Source organism: Gracilinanus agilis, chromosome 5 (assembly GCF_016433145.1).
Source record: "Gracilinanus agilis isolate LMUSP501 chromosome 5, AgileGrace, whole genome shotgun sequence".
Lineage (NCBI taxonomy): Eukaryota > Metazoa > Chordata > Mammalia > Didelphimorphia > Didelphidae > Gracilinanus > Gracilinanus agilis.
This window is the reverse complement of record NC_058134.1, coordinates 102,114,772-102,135,690: the sequence shown is the minus strand read 5'-3', so window position 1 is coordinate 102,135,690 and position 20,919 is coordinate 102,114,772. Positions and strand designations below refer to the sequence as shown.

Here is a 20,919-nt window from a genome sequence, read left to right as displayed (position 1 = left end):
CTTAAGAGTGTGTTATTTAGAATTTTGGGGTTTCCATTGAGAGGTATTTGAAGCTCATTTAAGCCTTGGAATGCTTAGATGTGTGACAGACTTCCTGTGGACATTTGGGGGACTTTTAAACTACATTTCCATGATTCAATAGGCTTCCGGTTTTGACGTGATGACATCAACCAACATGAACCAAGGTAGAGCGTGGCTTAAATTGGGTGGTCAGGCTTGGGACTTCCTCTTGGGTTCAGAGGGAAGGTATAGAACGTAAATGGCTGATGATGGCAGCATTTTTGAAATAGATTTTAGCAGGCGTATGGCCATTTCTTTATTTTACCAACATGGCCCTAATTAAAATATTACTTCTCCTTTTACTCTCAGTCTCTATTATTGTTAAATATTACAAGAGTGTTGTGTTATAAAAAAGGGAGGAAGGATAGGAGTAAAGGAAGGGAAGGAAGGTAGCTAGAGTAGCCCCCAGCTCCAGTGGGGAAATTAACCCGAGTCCTTCGGAGTAGAACAAAATCAGGCTAGACTATAGGGATATTAAAGTGGGTTTATTTTAGGTTTTAGAAAAAAAAGGTTTGAGAAAGCTAGGAGTTAGATCTCTGGGGCAAAAGGCTCTACAGAGCAAAAGGCTCTCTCCAGGGAAAGAAAACTCTCTGGGGAAAAAGGTGTTCTCCTCCCTTCTCCAAAAATGATGCCTAAACCTGTGCTCTCTCTTCTTATACTTTCTCAGACACCTCCCACAAAGGAAGTGGGAGGTGTCTAAGAAAGTTAAGGTAGACAGTTCTGGGAGATGTAATCTTCCAGGGTTCAGAACCATTTGAAAACGCACAAGAGCTAGAGCCCTTCCACTCAAACTACTTATATTTGACTGCTTTCTTTTTATTTGTGTTTATTCTTTCCATAATGTTGCATGCAATTGTCCCACCTAGGGGCAGATTTCAAGAAAATAGAATTTTTTTTTCATTCTTAGTATCCTCAGCACTTAACAGATAGGAATATTTGATAGGCACTTAATAAATTCTTATTGACTGATTGGTCGATATGAGTTGTAATTTGAGGTAGTGGAAAAGATACTCATATGAACAAATGTACAATTCTTTGACTTTGAAATATTGTTTATCATGGTTATATTTGATAAAAAAATACCATATAAATATACTATTGCTCCTCTAACCAAAGGTACATTAATTCACTCTAGCAGTATATCTCTGAGATAGTATTATTACCTTTGTCACCAGTAAGAAATACAGAGGCAAATAAGACCTCATCCTTGTCCTCAAGGACTTTATAGTCTACAAGAATATGAACTGGTACTATAGGCATGAAAAGAAAAATCATGCAAAAATTTTTAACATAATAAATATGTGAGAGGCACAAAGAACTTGAGTTAAAGAGCAAGGGAAAACATGACAGAAAGCATGCTGGGATAACTATAACATTAATAATAGCAATAATAAACATAGTGTTTTAATGTCTGCAGAGGATTTCATCAATATTACTTCATTTTAGCCCCAAAACAACCCTGGAGGATTGATAATAATAGAATCCCAATTTTATGGACACTGGAACCGAGGCATATATTAAGTGTCTGACAGTGTCCGACAAGCTTGGCGTATCTTAATGTAAGAATCTGTATGGTATATTTCTGTCCACCACCCTTGTTGGTGGAAACTGCTATTCATACTAAAAGCACAGAAGAATCTGAAGATAGCAACCTCTTTGAGTTTCTAAAGAAATTCCACAAAGTAGTCAGAGGTACATACTGAAAATTTAAATTCCTTGCCCACAACCACAAACTTATTATTCATTTAAGACATTTTTTGAACTCTAGTCTTCAGATGGCAAGACCAATATTCTTTCTGCTATGATACAGTGACAAAAGAAAATGAGCTGTTACTAATTTAAATATTCATGTTCTCTTATAACTTAAAAGAAACATACTACAGAAATCCCTGCCCAGTCACTGAAGTTTGGTTACTTAGCAACATAAAGTAAGAATTTATACAAATTAGAACAGGAAAAAATAGATTTTTGAGAAATTATGGAAGACATTCTCTCAATCAAAAGTACTGTTTGATTGGATTCTTAAATTTAAGAGTTAACCTGATAACTTTTATTTTTAGTAATTCAAGATATTTTATTAACTTAGGAAAATCATAGTTTGATTGGACTTCTGACTTTACATCAGGCACTGGTAGAAAGAGTATCTACAGCAGTGAAATCCATGAAGCATTCAGATTCTGGTCTGACTAGTCATATTTCTCCTTCAAAAGATGATTTCTGAAAAAGCTTAATGTAAAAGTTTAGTGCTTTCCATTGGTGCTATTTCAGCATTATGAGAAGAAAAAATTTTACCTACTGAAACATTAGTGCCATTTCCTATAGAATTTGAATGTGTTTTTTTTTCCCCCAGCTGGTTTCTCATCTACACACTGTCATCCTTTATTCTGTTGAGTTTCTTAGTGCTGAAGAAGTAGAATGGCTCCAAGCCACTAAATTACCTAATTATGTGCATGAGTGCAAGAAAAAGCTAAGATTAAAAGTAAAATCTTCCATTTCCAGTTGAAGATTTCCAACTTTAAGTGATTAGAAATTCCATTTGGGCCCCTGTAATTTCATAAAACTTCCTTAGGTACTTTCCAAAAGAAATTTCACTTTAAATTAGTGAAATTACTTTTTTTGTATGTTTCAATGCATATCAAATAGTGTAAGTATAGTATTTGATAAATCATAAAGGTAAATGTATTTAGGTTAATCTTTGCATAAAGAGAAGAGACACTAATTCCTTAAGCCAAACCACCCTGCCTACTACATGAAATAGGAAAACAATAAGAATTAATAAAGATATTATCTCTGCAATTGTCAGAGCTGAGGGGAAATTTTTATCCTGAATTTTCAGACTGAAATAAAAAGTGGGGCATGATTTGCTTCACTATTAACTCATAAATTCAAATAAAATTTGTCTAGTCCTTTCCAGGCTAACTCCAAAATACTATCCTGTGAAAATACTCTTGTGATTGTTATGATTTTATTCATTCTGAAATAATAAACTGAAATGCTACCAGTATTTCTTTCTAAGATTTCCTCTCTAAAACTCAGCATAGTAAATAACAGTTGTGTCAAAAAGTCTTGTAAAATATATCTGGAAAAATACATTCATTTTTAGTATATATTATTTCAAAAGATATATATATATATACCTCCCACTCATTTGAACAGAAGAAAATATGAAGTACTAAAAACACATAGTAGGAGCACAATAAATTCACAGAAATGAATGTTATAGAATGTGATTTATTTTTAACCTGAAAATGATAAAAAGAAAATCTTGATTGAAGATTGTCTTATTTCATATAACTTTGTTTAAAATATACATTAATACATAGACTCATTTCATTTAGATATGCACATGAACTTTTTTTTTTCAAATCAAGTCTGAAATTTCCCATGGGACAAACTTTATCAGATACATCTTTGTCTTTAGAAAATTTGTCTTGGACTAAGTGTCTTTTCATTAAGCAGGATGGGTACTATTTTGGCAGGGACTCTTCCCAAAAGTGAAACCATGGCTTATCAGTTTTGATTTATTGAGGTCACTTCTATGATTCTGAAGTGAGGTCTGATGTAAAGAGAAATGAATGTAGGAGCAGAAATGTCATTTGTTGTGAGGTAGGGGAAGCAAAAAAACTCAGTTTTGTTTTGTTTTGTTTTTTTCTGATGGTAGCACTTCTCAGGATTAGATATATAATCCCCCTATATTCATTATGAAATTTTCAGTAAGATGACAGTGCTAGGTTCAAGTTACAAAAACTCATAATTAAATCTGACAGAAATAGGAAAACAATTTGTGCATTTTCCCAAATTTCTCATTATTGAAAGCTAAAAATCATTAGGGATTTTCCTTCTAACTCTTCGTATTAGTATTAATTTGTTTATTTGTGCTAATAGAATTGAATAATAACATGAAAAGCCTGAAGCAGCTAATTGACATTTCCATCTACTTTCCATTCTAATTTATTATATTCCACGATTCCCCACCTCCAAAAAGATGTTTTTTTCTATTTGTGTTTTGTTGAAGACAACATGGAAGTTCACTGTCATTTTAAAAGACATGATGTAAGAGCACTTTAGTGTAATAGGAAGAAGTTCATCTAATGTGAAAAAAAAATAGGATGATTCACAATAAAAATGATCTTTTAATAAAGAGAGGTAACTGTCTTGTTGAGTTCCTTGATTTGGGGTTATTTCTACAAACTAGATTCAAAATTTGCTTTGAAGTTAGTTTGAAGAAAAGGACAATTGTGGTAGTTCCTTCAGGAGGCTAGAACAAATGGAATTAATTAAACAGAAGAATTAATTCTCTGAAAAGAAGAAACAAGTAAGATTCAGAAAACAACTAAGAGCTGAAAGATACCTTAGTGATCATCTGGTCAAAATTCATTTTATTGATGAGTAAATAGAAACTCAGCAGGTTTAAATGAGCTTTCCAAGATAAGATGATAGGCAAAGGCAGAGATGATTAACAAAGACAAAAACTTTCTTCTCCAATTCCTTTTCCCTCCCTCTTACTCCATGATGCCCAAATATAGCATCATTTTAATGTGTTTCCAAATGTTTATGTGACATAGAAACTAATTATTTGACTTATTCTACTACCTTTCAAGAATCTTAAAAAGGAATCCTGTGGATAGAAGATGTTTCATGTGAAAGCTATCTCTACCAGATATTAATTAAATCACTGATGAAATTATAGAACGTACATTAATGGTAGACACATGTCAAAGCCAGATTACATTACTCTTACATTACATATACCCCCACAAAAACATATACAATGACACGATGCTTTTGTACATATTTAGTTATAACAAGCTTTTTTGTGAACTGAATGTGAACACTGGGCCTTAGAAAATGGTTGCTGACACCCAGGTTTTTCATGAAATCTTATACTGAAGCAATCTTACACTCTATGCTTCCTATTTTGTTTTATTGTTAAAAATACTGCGGGCCTCCAGCTCCCATGCAACTTAATTATAAGTGTTGACTGAGAGACCTACAAAGACCCTGTCATTTATTGAGTTTCTTATCAAAACAGTAATGTGCTACTGCTGTTGTACTAATAATGAAGTTTTAATTAGCTCTCAAAAATACTGAGAGCTTATTTAAGGCCTCTAAATTGGATAGTGCATGCTTAGCTGGGAGGCATAAATGAATCTCAAACATTTGGAAAAAAACTGTCAAATATATTGCACACATTAAGAGACAGCCCTTGGAAGTCTTAAAGCCTATTGTAAGAATATGTCTATAGAATGGCTCATAAAAGTTCTTTTCAATACTTTTTAATGGATTTCTTTTGAATATTCCATCTACTTAAACTTTTTAGGAAACAGGAGAGCAACGCAAATATTTATATTCTTCTTTATGTAAGGTGAAAGAGGAAAATGGATTTTAACCAAAATAAATTAAAAAGAAGTCACTTTTGAAAACCTTGGTTATCTTTTCTTCAGTTGTGAGAATGGTGCATTCCTTTCTGTTCCAGCAGAAAATAGATTGTCTCCCCTCATTTATAAACAGGTAATGATAAATGATCTAGTCCTAGTCTCTAGGATCCTCTTCCTCTGGGTTCTATTTAGAACAGGCAAAGGGGCAGAGATTACCTTCCTAACTATTTTTCTTGTTTGGCACTCCGAGGTACTAAAATATAACAGGTTGAGCTTAAGGCTACTTGCTTTGAAGAGCACCTGGTCTCTAGTTGCTTTTTACCCACATATTTTATGATGTTGGAGGTAAGGTAGGAGAGAGGTAGAGAAAGAGTATCAACTCTTGGTTCTGGCATTCAAGAGCTTCAGTCTATCTCCAATCTGCCTTTCCAGCTTTATCTTATATTTCCATTCAGACAGTCTATATTCTGGCAAAACTAGAATACATTGTATTACTTGAAATCATCCTGATCTCTTTTTTCCTCCAAGTTTTTTGCTCATACTGACCTTCGTAAAAGTAGACTTTCCCATACACTTCCAACTCCCATCTTTATTTCATCAGGTCCCTCCTTTATGTTATGCCTTAGGTAGTGCTTACTCCTGGAAGCCACCTACATTCCTTCTTTTTTACTCTGATTAGATCTCTTTTGGCACTTCCCTAGGATTTCTCACTTACTCTTAGCTTATAAATTAAGATTTTTAACTTTTCTAACAATTATTTTGTGTTTATTTCATTTTACCTGATATTCTGTTAACTATTTAAAACTGTTAAAAGTACATATTCACCTTATTTGTGCCCCCCAGTATTTTTACATTATTTCCCTATTAGGAATCATTTCATAAATGTTTTGAAAACAAATGAGTGAATGCTCATATGTGATATTTATAATAAGAATTAAGCAAACAATATTTCCAATCTGAAGACTACCCAAAATAAAATTACCCACCCAGATCTAAGAGCTTCATCTATGTTCTTATGCTTAATTTGGTTATCACTGATTAAATCACATAAAAAGGATTCTCTTCTTTGGACCCTGATCTGACATTTTACTTTTCTTTTTCACTCATAGTTTCTGACCTTTTTCAACTCTATACATTAACGCTAATCATCAAATGTCCAGCCTATTACAATATTAATTTTATTTTATTATTTAGAGTAAAATATTGAAATATAACTACTCATGCATAGGAAAAAGACAATGATAAATGTTATTAAAACAACTACCTGTGGTGTGTTTCATACAAAATGAATGTTGCCCTTGTTTCTTTCTGTATCATCTCAAGACCAATTAGATACTTTCTTAGTTACTACTCCTGAGGGTATATCAGTAAGAATAATTAAGTCATTAACAACTGATCATTGTATAAATTGCTTTTACTGTGTATATAATATTCTTCTGGAAATGTTCATTTCATTTTGTATAACTTCATGTATGTTTTTCTAGGATTTTCTGAAAACATCCTGCTCATGATTTCTTATAGAGCAATAGTATTCCATCAAAATCACATACCACAACTTGTTTAGCTATTCCACAATTGATGGGCATCTGTTCAATTTCCAATTCTTTGCTACCACAAAAAGACTTGCTATTAATATTTTTGTAAAGATAGGTCCTTTTCCTTTTCTATTGATCTCTTCAGCCTACAAATTTAGTAGTAGTAATGGTGGGGCAAAGAGTGTGTAAAGAATTTTAGCCTATTGGGAATAATTCCAAATGGCTTTCTAGTCTTTAAGAAAATAGAATATTATGTATTTTCTTGTAGGTTCATCAAATTTTTGTAGATACAACAAAAATATGTAGATGTTTCCAATTATAAATTATTCACAATCAACCCTTTAAAGTTAAGCATTTTAGCTGAGAATGAATTAATTGGTATAAATAGATATAAATAAATATTTATCCAGAATAGATGGAGTTGTGCTAAAAGGTAAAGAACTGAGACCCATAAAGGTTATCATGTAAAAATAAGTGTATGGAAGAAAGATTTTGATCTTCATTTGAAATGATAACAATTACTTAATCTTCAATCAATAAAAATTAGAGGTTGTAAAAATTTAAGGAACATAACTGATTTAATAAAATATTTTATAACTAAAGATTTTGGGGGAAATGGGATCATGATTTTATTTTCCATGAATAGATTAGATTGCATTATATGTTCCAAAAGGCAGAGGATACCATGCACATGGTCATTATGTATTTCAAAATTAAATGTAAAATTTTTTTAATATTCACTTAAATTTTTTTTTATTTTTTAAACACTTACCTTCCATTTTAGAATCAATACTGTGTATAGGTTCTAAGGCAGAAGAGTGGTAAGGGCTAGGCAATGGGGGGTTAAGTGACTTGCCCAGGGTCACACAGCTAGGAAAAGAAAACATTCAAATTCTTTATTATATTCCTTTTGATCTCACACCTAGTCCTTAAGAAGGTAAGAAATATTATATTGATTGTATTTGTGAAGTCATTTATTCTTCTGTCTCTCTTCTTTAAAAAAGTTTATGTTTATTTTATTCCAATAATAAATTTACACATGTTTTCCAAAGTTACATGATTCATGTTCCCATCTTCCCTCCCCACTCCTGAAGTTGAAAAGCAATTCCACTGGATTATACATGTGTCATTATTGAAAACAAATTTCCATATAATTCATTTTTGTAAGAGAATAATTTTATAAAACCATAATCCAAAATAAACAAAATTACAAATCATACTTTCTTATCTGCATTTCTACTCCAACAGTTTTTTTCTCTAGATATAGATAGCATTCTTTTTCATAAGTCCCTCAGAATTGTCCTGGATCATTGTATTGCTGTTAGTAGCACTCTATCACATTTGATCATTCCACAATATTTTTGTTACTGTGTGTAATGTTCTCCTGGTTCTGTTTATTTTACTCTGCATCAGTTTGCATAGGTCTTTCCAGTTCTTTCTGAAACCATTCTGTTCATCATTCCTTATAGTACAATAGTATTTCGTCACAACCATATACCACAATTTGTTCAACCATTCCCCAATTGAGGGATATTCCATTAGTTTCCAATTCTTTTTTTACAATCAGATTTTTTCCCCATTTTTTAACTCTTTGGATTATAGACCTAGTAGTAGTATTGCTGAATCAAAATGCATGCATTCTTTTAAAGTCCTTTGTGTATAATTCCAAAATGCTTTCCAGACTGGCTGGATCAATTCACAACTCCATCAGCAATGTATTAGTGTCCCAATTTTGCCAAAACCCCTCCAACATTTATTATTATTTTTTTACTATCATATTGACCAATCTGTTAAGTGGAAGGTGGTACCTTAGAATTGCTTTAATTTGTATTTCTCTAATAAAGAAGAACTCAGAATATTTTTATTTATTTATTGATGGCTTTGATTTTTTTATCTGAACACCACTTACTCATAACCTTTGACCATTTATTAATTGAAGAAATATTTGGATTTTTATAAATTTGAATTAGTTCTTTATATATTTAAAAAATAAGATCTTTACTAGAGAAATTTGTTACAATTTTTTACCCCAAGTTTGTTACTTTACTTCTAATATTGGTTGCATGGTTTTCTTTGAGAATAAACTTTTAAAATTTAATGTAATCAAAAGTATTTCTTTTACATCTTGTAATGTACTGTTTCTTTTGTTTGGTCATAAATTCTTCCCTTCTTAATATATCTGACAGGTAAACTATTCTACGTTCCTCTAATTTACTTAAAATATCACTCTTTATGTTTAAGTCATATACCCATTTTGACTATATCTCAGTATAGGATGTAAGATATTGATCTTAACCTAATTTTTGCCATGTTGTTTTCCAATTTTCCCAGCAGCCTTTGTCAAATGGTGAATTCTTATCCTATAAATCAGGATCTTTGAGTTTATCAAATGCTAGATTGCTGAGTCATTTACCCATAGTCTATTCCATTGATCCACCCTTCTATTTCTTAGCCAGTACAAAATTGTTTTGATGATTACTTCTTTATAGTATAATTAAAAATCTGGCACCACTAGGCCACCATCTATCACATTTTTTTCATTAGTTTCCTTGGTATGATACCATTTCCTTCAATAATTGGATGCTATGACATTTGGAGCATATGTGCTTAGTATTGATATTACTCCATTGTTTATGAATCTTTCATTGTGATTCTATTGTCTATAACATTAAGTAGTTTTCTTGCTTATTCCTTTTAATTAGGTCTACCTTTGCTTTGCTTTATCTGAGATGATGATTACTTCCTGTGACTTTTTTACTTCATCTGATTCATAACAGATTCTGCTACAGCCTTATATTTTTTTTCCAGATTTCATGTTGTTACAATTTTCAGTAATCATTTTCTGACATTTTGTCATCCAAGTCTCTTCCCTCCCACCTTTCTCTCTTCCCCAGAATTGCAGATAATATGATATAGGTTGTACATATGTTATTTTTAAAAATCCTTTATCTTCCATCTTTGGATCAATATTCTGCATTGATTGTAAGGCAAAAGAGTGTCAAGGGCTAGGCAATGGGAGGTAAGTGATTCATACATGGTCATATAGCTAGAAAGTGTCCAAGTCCAGATTTGAACCTAAGTCCTCCTATCTCTGTGCCTGGCTCTCAATCCACTGAGCCATCTAGCTTTCCCCAGTATGTATTATTATACAATACATATTTCCATGTTCATCATGTTGTGAAAGAAGACAATTGTTACTCACACTAAAGAAAAATTAATGGAGGAATGAGGAATGTTTTTACATCCTTCATTCTGTATTCAGACTTTTTCACTTTCTTCTAGAGCAGGGGATTGCTTTTTAATCCTGTGTCTCTTGGATTTAGCCATTATTGAAATAATTAAGTCATTTACAATTTGTCATCATAATTTATTGTCTTTACTATGTACAGTGTCCTCCTGGTCTTGAGCACTTCACTTTGCATCATTTCATATAAATCTATCCAAGGTTTTTTTTTTTTTTTTTTTTCTTGTGGTGACCATTTTGTTCATCATTTCTCCTGGTGCAAAGGTATTCCATTACAATTATATGATAATTTGTCCACCCATTACCCCCAATTGATAGACATTTCTTCAGTTTTCAGGTCTTTGCCACCACAAAAAGAGTTATTATAAATACTTTTCTACAAGTATGTCCTTTTTCTCGATCTTTGATTTCTTTGACATACAGACCTAGCAATGAGACTGCTAAGTGAACATCTAGCTCCTTATTTTAACTTTGTGAGTGTCTCTCTATTTCAAGTGTGTTTCTTATAAGCTACATATTATTGGATACTAGTTTCTCATACATTTTGCTATCTACTTCCATATTATGAGTGAGTTCAACATATTAACATTCACAATTATTAATGCTAGCTCTACATTTCCCTCATTCTGTCTTCTCTTTTTATCTTTTTATCCTGTCCCTCCTATAAAATCTATTTTACTTCTGCACAGTATTCTTTTTTTGACTCTCCCTTTAACATTCTCATGATCTCTTATTCCCTTCCCATCCTACTTCCTGTTAGATAATATAAAATTCTATTTTCAATTGAGTATCTATATTTATTTTCTGTTTTTTGCACCAATTAGATGTGAGTGAAATTCAAGAATATCCTGTTCCCTCTACTGTAAAAGCCCTTCCTTTAGTACCACTTTTAGGTGAGATTTTCTTTTTCTGATTCTTCCTTTCCCTTCCCCCTGTTCCCATAACTTTATTCCTTCATGCCTATTCACTTTTTATATTATTCCAACAATCTTGTCTTACTTCCAGCACCCTATTTCTATTCACAAATCCAACTACCTTAATAATGACAAATTCCTAAGAGGATATGTTTCTCATTTTCCCATTTAGAAAAGTAAACAGTTTAGCCTTATTGAATACCTTATGATTTATTTAAAATATTTACCTTTTTAATGCTTCTCTTGAATACTAATTGAAAGTCAAATTTTATTTTTTGCTATGGCCTTTTTATTAGAAATGCTTAAAAGTCCTCTCTTTTGTTAAATATCCTTCTTTTTTCCTTAAAGGAATACTCAGTTTTGCTGGGTGAGTTATTCTTGGTTGTAATCCTATTTATTTTGCTTTCTAGAATATCATATTCTAAGCCTTTTCTCTGTTCCTTTAATCTTGTAACTGCTAAATCTTTTGTGGTCCTGAATATGGATCTACAGGATTTGAATAGTTCCTTTCTTTCTGTTTAAAATATTTTCTCTTTGACCTACAAGTGTCATAATTTTGGGGAAAATATCCCTGGATGTTCATTTTGGTAGTCCTTTCAGGTGGTGATTGATAGAATGTTTCAATTTCTGTATTTCCCTCTTGTTCTAGGATATTGGGAGAATTTCCCTTTAAAATTTCTTGAAATATGGTGTTTAGTCTCTTTCTTTGATCATGGCTTTCAGGGAGTCCAATAATTCATAAATTATCTCTCCTTGATGTGTTTTCTAGGCAAATTTTCTTCCTGAGTACATAGTTCAAATTTTCTTCATTATTTTATTCTTTTTATTTTATTTGATTGTTGATTTATGTATCATAGTCATTAGTTTCTATATGCCCAAACCTAACTTTTTTCAGAATTTTCTTTCAGTGAGCTTTTGTCTCTCTTTTTTTTTCTATTTGGGAATTAAAAAAAACAAGCTGTTAATTTTCTTTTTATAATTTTCTTTTTTTTACCTTTTTTTCTTCTACCACTCATACTTTAATATGAAAAAAATGTTAAGCTCTTTCAAGATTTTTCATTGAGTCTGTTTCTAATTCATTTTTTCCCATTTGAATCTTTGCTTTTAGCTCTTTTACCTTCATTTTCTTCTCAGGTTTTGTCCTGATTTTAACTGTCAACAAATTTACTTTTTAGAAGCAGGTTCATTTTTATTGTTTGCTCATTTTTTACCCAATTTTTTTATTTTTATGTTAATTTGTGACTGTCTTCCCAGAGTGGAAGGAAAGGCTCTGTCTTATGCTTCACACTTTTGCCATTGTTATTTTCAGAGCCAAGTTCTCAGGTTTTCTTCATTTTCCACAAGTGTAAAAATGAACTAGAGCAGGAAATGGCAGACCACTCCAGTTCCCAAGAAAATCCAAAATTAGGTCACAAGGAGTTGTACATGACTGAAAAATGAATGAACAATAAATACTACCCATTGTTTTAACTAGTAAGGTAATGGTGGGTAAGGGGTCATTGTCTGTGGTCTGTAATTTTACTTGCCTATGAATTTTCCCATGTGGAAACTCCCTCTATTGTCATCTTGCCTACAACATAATTTTATACAATTGACAAAAACACTGAGAGTTTAAATAACCTGTCTGTGACTTGTCCATGGCCATACTAATATTAATGAGTACACCATAGTAAGAAATGAATGCAGATATTTGAAACTCCAAGGTTGACCTTTAAAAACTATAACATTTTCCAGATTTCTGATGGCATTGTGAAATTAATTTCACAACTTTTCTTTTTTTTATTAAATTTACATTAACTCCAATTAAGATATAGCATACAATATAACTATCACAAGTGCTTAGCTGGATTGAAAGAAAACCTAAGTATCTATCTTATGAGAAGCTCAGTAGAAAAGGAAATGTTTTCTACCATCTTCTTGACATAATAAAATCACTGAAGTTGCTAGTAGGATGTGCAGTTCCTATTTCTTTTTTCATATTTACACATTGAATTGAAGGAAAAATAAAACTTATTTGATATTACTGAAGCTTTAATAAACACAAGGGCATCTTACATTTCTCATGGAGAGATATTTTGAATGGTCCCTAACAAAGAATCATGGAACATTAATTTTATGCTTATCAGATCATTTTCATTGTCAGAAATTTCTTTAGAGACTTGTTTGTGACAATTCTGACCTTGAGATTTGTATGAAAAATTAACACTATTGAAAAATATGACTTTCATCTGTGGAACTTGTGGTGCTATATAGCAAAGGATACTTATGAGGATTGTTCAAAAGGAAGTTGACAAGATGTTTTTAAGGAGCTGATTTTGTTACCAGGAAAATCTGTATTGCCATAATTTAAATACTCTATTGTTTTTATTATTTTCTTCATTGGCTCCAAAGATTTTTCTAAATCTAAGAAAGATTTTTCATATCAATGGAATAAAATATAATACACTTCTTTTGCACTTATTAAGCTTCGCCTTCAAGAATGACTGTAGTTTTGCCTTACTTACTGAAAAAAAAACAGCAACAACATTTTTTTTAAGTTAGTGTACTCACAGTTGACTTCTTCACGTTCTTCATTTACTGGTCAAACTGTTGTATCTGATGTTCCTCACACATAACACTCTACCTTTCACCTCTGTGCCTTTCATTATCTCTGCCATGCCTGAAATGCTCTCCCTCCCTTTGAAGTCCTTAGTTATCTTTAAGACCATGACAAAATAAAACCTCTCCCCAGTCTTAGTTTTCTTCTCTTAGCTAACTAGCTAAGTCTCCATTTATTTTGTATTTGGCAACGAAGTAGGTTCTTCATAAATGACTGGTGAATTAAACTGAATAAGAATTCTATTTTACAAATTAGGCAGTTAAGTTCTAAGAAAGGATAAATTACTTTTCCAAATTCACTCAGGTAGTAAATGAAAGAGCTAAGACTTAAATCCAGGTTTTCTGAATCGTAATCAATCAGTAAGTCACAAAATCTTTTATTGAATGTTTACTCCATACAAGACATTGTGCTAAGAGCTAAATGCACAAAGACATTTAAAAAATTCCATGCCCTTTAGTATCATACAGACTATTATGGAAGATGAAATTAAAATAACTAGGTAGATAGATAGATAGATAGATAGAGAGAGAGAGAGAGAGAGAGAGAGAGAGAGAGAGAGTAATTAACTGGAAGAATAGAAGGTAATATGTGACAAAAGGCATTAGCCGATGGTAAAACCAGAAAAGGGCTGCTGAGGAAAGTAGGATTTGGCATATATCTTAAAGGAAGCCATGGAAACCCAAAGATGATTGTTATAGGCCTAGCACTGCAGATAGGGGAAATAGCCAGCACAAAATAAAAAAGGAAAAGAGATGCAATTTCCTTTTCAGGGAGGTACAAGTAGGTCAGTAGTGTGAAATGTAGGTGTTGGGTAGTGATGAGTCAAATGTGAGAAGACTGGATGGGTCAAGAAGGACCAGGTTACAAAGAGGTTAAATGCTAAATTGAAAATTTTATTTATGATCATATAAGAAATAAGAATCTACTGGTGGTCATTAAACAATAGAATGCCATGGTTAGAACTATGTTTTAGAAAAATTACCTTGCAAGATGTATTGAATAAAGTTGGGAAGAGATGAACTAGAAGACTATTGCACTAATCTAGGTAAAAGTTGATCAGAGCCTGAACTAAGGTTGTGACTCAGTAAAAAGAAAAAAGATAGAGATAGATAGATGGACAGACAGACAGATAGATAGATAAATAGACAGACAGATAATGTATAGATGTAGATTTATATGCTTTATTATAAAAGTAAAAACAAATAAAATATGGCAAAATGTTGAATACTTGGTGTGAGAATGATGAATCAATGAGCCTAGGCCCCTGAGCCCCCCTATATCCATTAGAATTAGTGACATCACTAGTTGAAAGAATATAGAAGGAAAAAGAGAAGAAGAATGTCAGACATTTAGGGAATGCCTCTAAATAGTAGTAGGATATGAATGAAGAACTAACAATGATTTATAGACTGGGAAGACCTCAATAGACAGATAGGAGGAATTGTTAGCAAAAAAAAACCTAGAGACAAGAAGGAATTCACTAAGTGGTGATCAACAATTTAAGGTGCTACAGATGAGTACACAAGGGACAGAATTAAAAAAAAAACAAAAAAACAGGTCATTGGATTAAAACAAGGACGAAGTGGTTTTCCTATGAATTACTTGAAAGCATAACTTGTGTCCCTGTGTGTACATAGGAATGTTTTTATCTTGCTTTCCTACTAAAGAAATGCTTTTCTAAGCTAGATATTATTCATGCCAAAGATTTTAAATTAATATTAGTGGGGCCTTAGGATTATGCATGCCATGAACCTGGGATAACTTTCAATGTAGGAGGTCTATGTTTCCTTTCCCTTCCCCCCATACTCTTTATGTGATGGAATATAGAAGCATCCAGAAAGACATAGGTCCACTCTTCCTCTCCCTTGGAATATCTTAGAAGGATATAATCCAGGAATATAAGTGATGGGAAGAAAATTGACTATTTTTCTATAATTGGTGGGTTTAATTTTTGTATTCATTAAAGAGTTCCATTTGTATATATTCCAACTCATCAGACCTTTCAGATAATCTCTCTTGAGATTCTAAAACTCACTTTTCTTTTTACTTCACTATATTCAAAGTGTACATTTTAGGAGATGTGTCCAATACCTAGCACAATGATTTACAAGAAGTTCTGTAGGTGATGAATAAATGCTGGTTGAAATTAATTTCCATTGAAGAATTATTTAAAAATTTTAAATATGGAACCACAGCATGCATTTTTATCCTTATATATGTAGTTTGTTCCCTGATACTACACTTGGAGAAGTATACTTATTTTTTTAAATTTTAAACATTTATTAATATTCATTTTTAACATGGTTACATGATTCATGCTCCTACTTTCCCCTTCACCCCCTACATTCCCCCCACCCATGGCCGACACACATTTCCACTGGTTTTATCATGTGTCCTTGATCAAGAGCTATTTCCAAATTGTTGGTAGTTGCATTGGCGTGGTAGTTTCGAGTCCACACCCTCAATCATGTCCACCCCAGCCCATGCGTTCAAGCAGCTGTTTTTCTTATATGTTTCCTCTCTTGCAGTCATTACTCTGGATGTGGGTAGCATTCTTTACCATAAATCCCTCAGAATTGTCCTGGGTTTTTGTATTGCTGCTGGTACAGAAGCCCATTACATTCAATTTTACCATACTATATCAATCTCTGTGTACAATGTTCTTTTGGCTCTGCTCCTATCGCTCTTCATCAGTTCCTGGAGGTCTTTCCAGTTCACCTGGAACTTCTCCAGTTTGTTATTCCTTTTAGCACAATAGTATTCCATCACCCGCATATACCACAATTTGTTCAGCCATTCCCCAATTGAAGGGCATACCCTCCTTTTCCAGTTTTTTGCCACCACAAAAAGCACAGGTATAAATATTTTCATACAAGTCTGTTTATCTATGATCTCTTTGGGGTACAAACCCAACAATGGCATAGCTGGATCAAAGGGCAGGCATTCTTTTATAGCCCTTTGAGCATAGTTCCAAATTGCCAGCCAGAATGATTGAATCAGTTCACAACTCCACCAGCAATGCATTAATGCCCGAATTTTGCCACAACCCCTCCAGCATTCATTACTCTCCCCTTCTTTCATTTTAGCCAATCTTCTAGGTGTGAGGTGATATCTCAGAGTTGTTTTGATTTGCATTTCTCTAGTTATTAGCGATTTAGAGCACTTCCTGATGTGCTTATTGATACTTTTGATTTCTTTACCTGAAAATTGCCTATTCATGTCTCTTGCCCATTCATCAATTGGGGAATGGCTTGATTTTTTATACAATTGCTTTAACTCCTTGTATATTTGAGTAATTAGACCCCTGTCAGAGTTTTTCCTTATAAAGATTTTTTCCCAATTTGTTGTTTCCCTTCTGATTTTGACTACATTGTTTTTGTTTGTACAAAAGCTTTTTAGTTTAATATAATCAAAACCATTTAATTTACATTTTGTAATTTTCTCTAATTCTTGCTTGGTTTTAAATTATTTCCTTTCCAAAAGATCTGATAAGTATACTATTCTGTGTTCACTTAACTTATTTATAGTTTCCCTCTTTATATTCAAGTCATTCACCCATTCTGAATTTATCTTGGTGTAGGGTGTGAGATGTTGATTTAAACCTAATCGCTCCCATATTGTTTTCCAAATTTCCCAGCAATTTTTGTCAAATAGCAGATTTTTGTCCCATTTCTATTAATTTCACCCTTTTCAGGGAGACCAATGATTCTCAAATTGTCTCTTCTAGACTGGTTTTCTTGGTCTGTCACTTCTCATTGAGATATTTCATGTTTCCTTCTATTTTTTCAGTCTTTTGGCTTTGTTTTATTTGTTCTTGTTGTCTTGAGAGGTCATTAGCTTCTAATTGTTCAATTCTAGCCTTTAAGGACTGGTTTTCGGCTATAATCTTTTGGTTTTCGGCTATGATCTTTTGGTTATTGGCTGTAATCTTTTGGTTTTCCTTTTCAATCTAGTCATTTCTGGTCTTCAGTTGACTTGCCTCACTTTCCAACTGCGAAATTTTGCCTTTTAAACTATTATTTTCTTGCCTGATTTCCTTTTGAGCTACTTCCCATTTCTCTGACCAAATCTTTTCCAACTCTCTCATCATCTCAATTTTAAACATTTCAAGAGCTTGTGACCAGTTTTGATTATCTTGGGATTGTTTGGATGAGATTGCTTGTTTTTTCTCCTCTTCTGATTGCTCCGTAGTCTGGATTTTCTCTGTGTAAAAGTTGTCAAGTGTTAAAGATTTCTTCTTCTTATTGTTAATCTTTCTCTCTTTCTTCTGGACTTCCTGGATCTAGGTAGCCATCGTTAGCCCAGCAGCTTCTCAGCTTTATCCTCATGCTCAGGGTCTGTTTGTGGTTTTTTGGCTCCTGAGGTCTGAGGTCTGGTTTTTTCCAAGGTCAAGCCCCATGGTGGACCCTCTTGCTTGATCCTCTGCAGGAGGCTCCTTTACAAGTCTCAGGGAGCTGCTTCCACAGTCATATACCCGTCTGCACTGGTTCCCCTCTCAGGGTTTCAGAGCCTTCGCTCCCGCCTGTGTCCGCCTCCGCCCGTGTCTCCACCAGCACCTGCACTCCGAGTCCTCGCTCAGAGTCCGTGTGCGTTCCTCAGCTTTTTGGAGTCCCAAATCTTGCTGCTCTCAGGAATAGGCCCTGGAGCTGTCAGTGACTCGATGGGTGGCCCAAACTTGCTCTATTTCTTTTGACCTGACTTTGGGGCTGCAGGTGGTGTGTGTGTGTGTGGGGGGGTGGTTGCTCAGCCCGTGATTTAGTGAGAACTGTTTCACCCCTTTATAGCATGGAAATGCCCCGATTCCATGTATCTTCTACGCTGCACCCTGTTGTGGGGTCCCTCCGTTCGACTGGGTTTGTTTTTATGCCCCCTTGAGAAGTCCTGTATGTTTTGGTCAGGAGAGGTTAAGAGCTGCTTTTTACTCTGCCGCCATCTTAACCCAGAACCCTATAGTTTTGTTTTTTTGTTTTTTTTTTTTGTTCAAGGTAGGGCAAGTCATTCACATATGTAAACTCTTGCCATATACCTCTAACAGTTATACTAGCCTCAACAAAGGAAAATGTGGACTCCATCAAGAGTAGTTACTAAGTTTTTAGAATGATGGTACTCTATGGAAAAAGTTTTCTTTACTTTTACTTCTAGTGACCCGGATTTATTTATTTATTCGTTTGTTTGTTTTGACCCTGATTTATTATAATTTAAAAAAACATGTCTATGAAAACAAATTTGGAGTATAGCTTAATTATAAGTAGCATTCATATAGCAATTTGAGGTTTGCAGAGTGCTTTAAAAAACACAAAAATTCTTACTTTCTCCTCAAAAAATCCCTAGGACAGTGATGGGCAAACTACAGCCTGCGGGCCAGATGTGGTTCCCTGAAATGTTCTCTGTGACATTATTCCTAGTCTCACAAATACAATGAGTAGGATACAATACAATGAAACTTTGAAAGAGTTGCCTTAGAAAAGACTGACAGATGAGCATTTCCTTTCCTTTGATTCCCTTTTTAAAAAGTTTGCCCATCACTGCCCTAGGAGAAAGGCATTTTGATATCCTTAATTTGAAGATGAGAAAGCTAAGGCAGAAAGAGATAAAATGACTTTCCCAGGAATATGCTGTTAGTAAATGCCGGAGTCTAGACTACAGTAGCTAAAGATTTATTGACTGTTTCCATCATTTGTAAGAAGTAATTTGTTCCAGCAGAAGAATCCCACTTTCTTTTATCATACTCCCGATTTTACTATAAGAAGCCACATTAAAATATCCACCACCAATGGCCATGGGAGATCAAAGCCTTTATTTATATAGTTTAAATCAAGATAATATCTCCTCCTACAAGTTCTATGATGCTTAATATTTATTTAGAGTATTTTGGTAATCACATTTATGGACATTGCACAGAACATCTGTCAACATATAATGGAAAAGTCTAACTGTATCCAAGAAAAAAATAGAAATGAAAGTCATTCATGTTCTGTGACTTTAAAAAAATAAATAGTATGCTAATTTAAGCAAATAAAACATAATTCCAGTAATATGCAAGCACTAGTACACAATGTGATATTTGCTGTTTTGAGCTATTTCTCAAAAATAGGAAGTCTTAAATTATGCATAATCTTCATTGCTTGTGTTTTGAACCTCTAGAATATGAATAGGGCATTAAAAGTTACAGAATTCATCTGATCCATAACTAACAACTTCAGCAATAACTTAACTCAAGGAAATGTTTCTTCCAGTTGGCCAATCATTCTCATCTTGTCAGATTATAAATATTAAGGGTAATTAACTAATCAGGGCTTTATTCAAGTTACACCCATGAGGTATTTCTGAAAGCTTATGGAAGTTCTCCATTTGGAAAAGCCTCTAACTTCCTGTACTTACCTCTTTCTTTTATGCTCTCCCCCTTCTTACCATCCTATTCCCAGGCAGTCAGAGACAGAAAATATATATACATAAATAATTCTTTTCTTGAATTTATATATTTGCTGATTTGGGGCAACCAAATTCCACTATGAGAGAGTGATCTGGCCTATTGAAATAGCTAGATATGGTATAACCTTCCTTATTTTTTATTTATGTTTATATAAATGATGACCATTTTAATTCTTGTATCTTCCCCTCCTGACAGAAAAGGCTGGTATAAATATTAGACGCCTCTATGCTTTTTTGCTTTGTTTCCTTTACTCTCATCTCATAATATCAGTTGATACTTCGACATATATAAGCTGTGGTTATCAGAATGGCCGAGTAACATGTCTCAGGTTTCAAGAAACCTTTATCCAAACAATAACAATGTATGTATGTATGTGTGTGTGTAGATATAGATATAGATATAGATATAGATAGATACATATATATCTTTTTTAAAACATGGCAACAATGAATAGCAATATCATATTTCAGATTCAGCACAGTCATGATGAGAAATATATTTAAAATTTATGTTCAACTCTTTTCTCACTGCCCACTTCTGGCATCTCTGACTTCATCCTCATTATCAGGCAATTCGACAGTAATAAATTTCTTTTAAACTTTTATTCAAAGGAGGCCAGGAAAGAAAATCACAGCAAACTTTTTTTAGAACTAAAGTGGTTCAATGAGAATGCATATATTCATAGATGAAATCATCTCTGTTTTATGTATTATAGCCTTCTTTACATATATATATATATATATATACATATATATA

The 20,919-nt window shown here is 33.1% G+C and overlaps 1 protein-coding gene across 1 annotated transcript in view; it reads left to right on the top strand.

Annotated features, from left to right (window-relative positions):
• CNTNAP2 (contactin associated protein 2) overlaps nt 1–20,919 on the top strand; it is a 1,887,185-nt gene that overhangs the window by 139,120 nt on the left and 1,727,146 nt on the right. Inside the window, exon 3 of the mRNA XM_044678981.1 lies at nt 18,230–18,314. Within this exon, the coding sequence (XP_044534916.1) occupies nt 18,230–18,314 (85 nt within the window). The remainder of the gene's footprint in view (nt 1–18,229; nt 18,315–20,919) is intronic.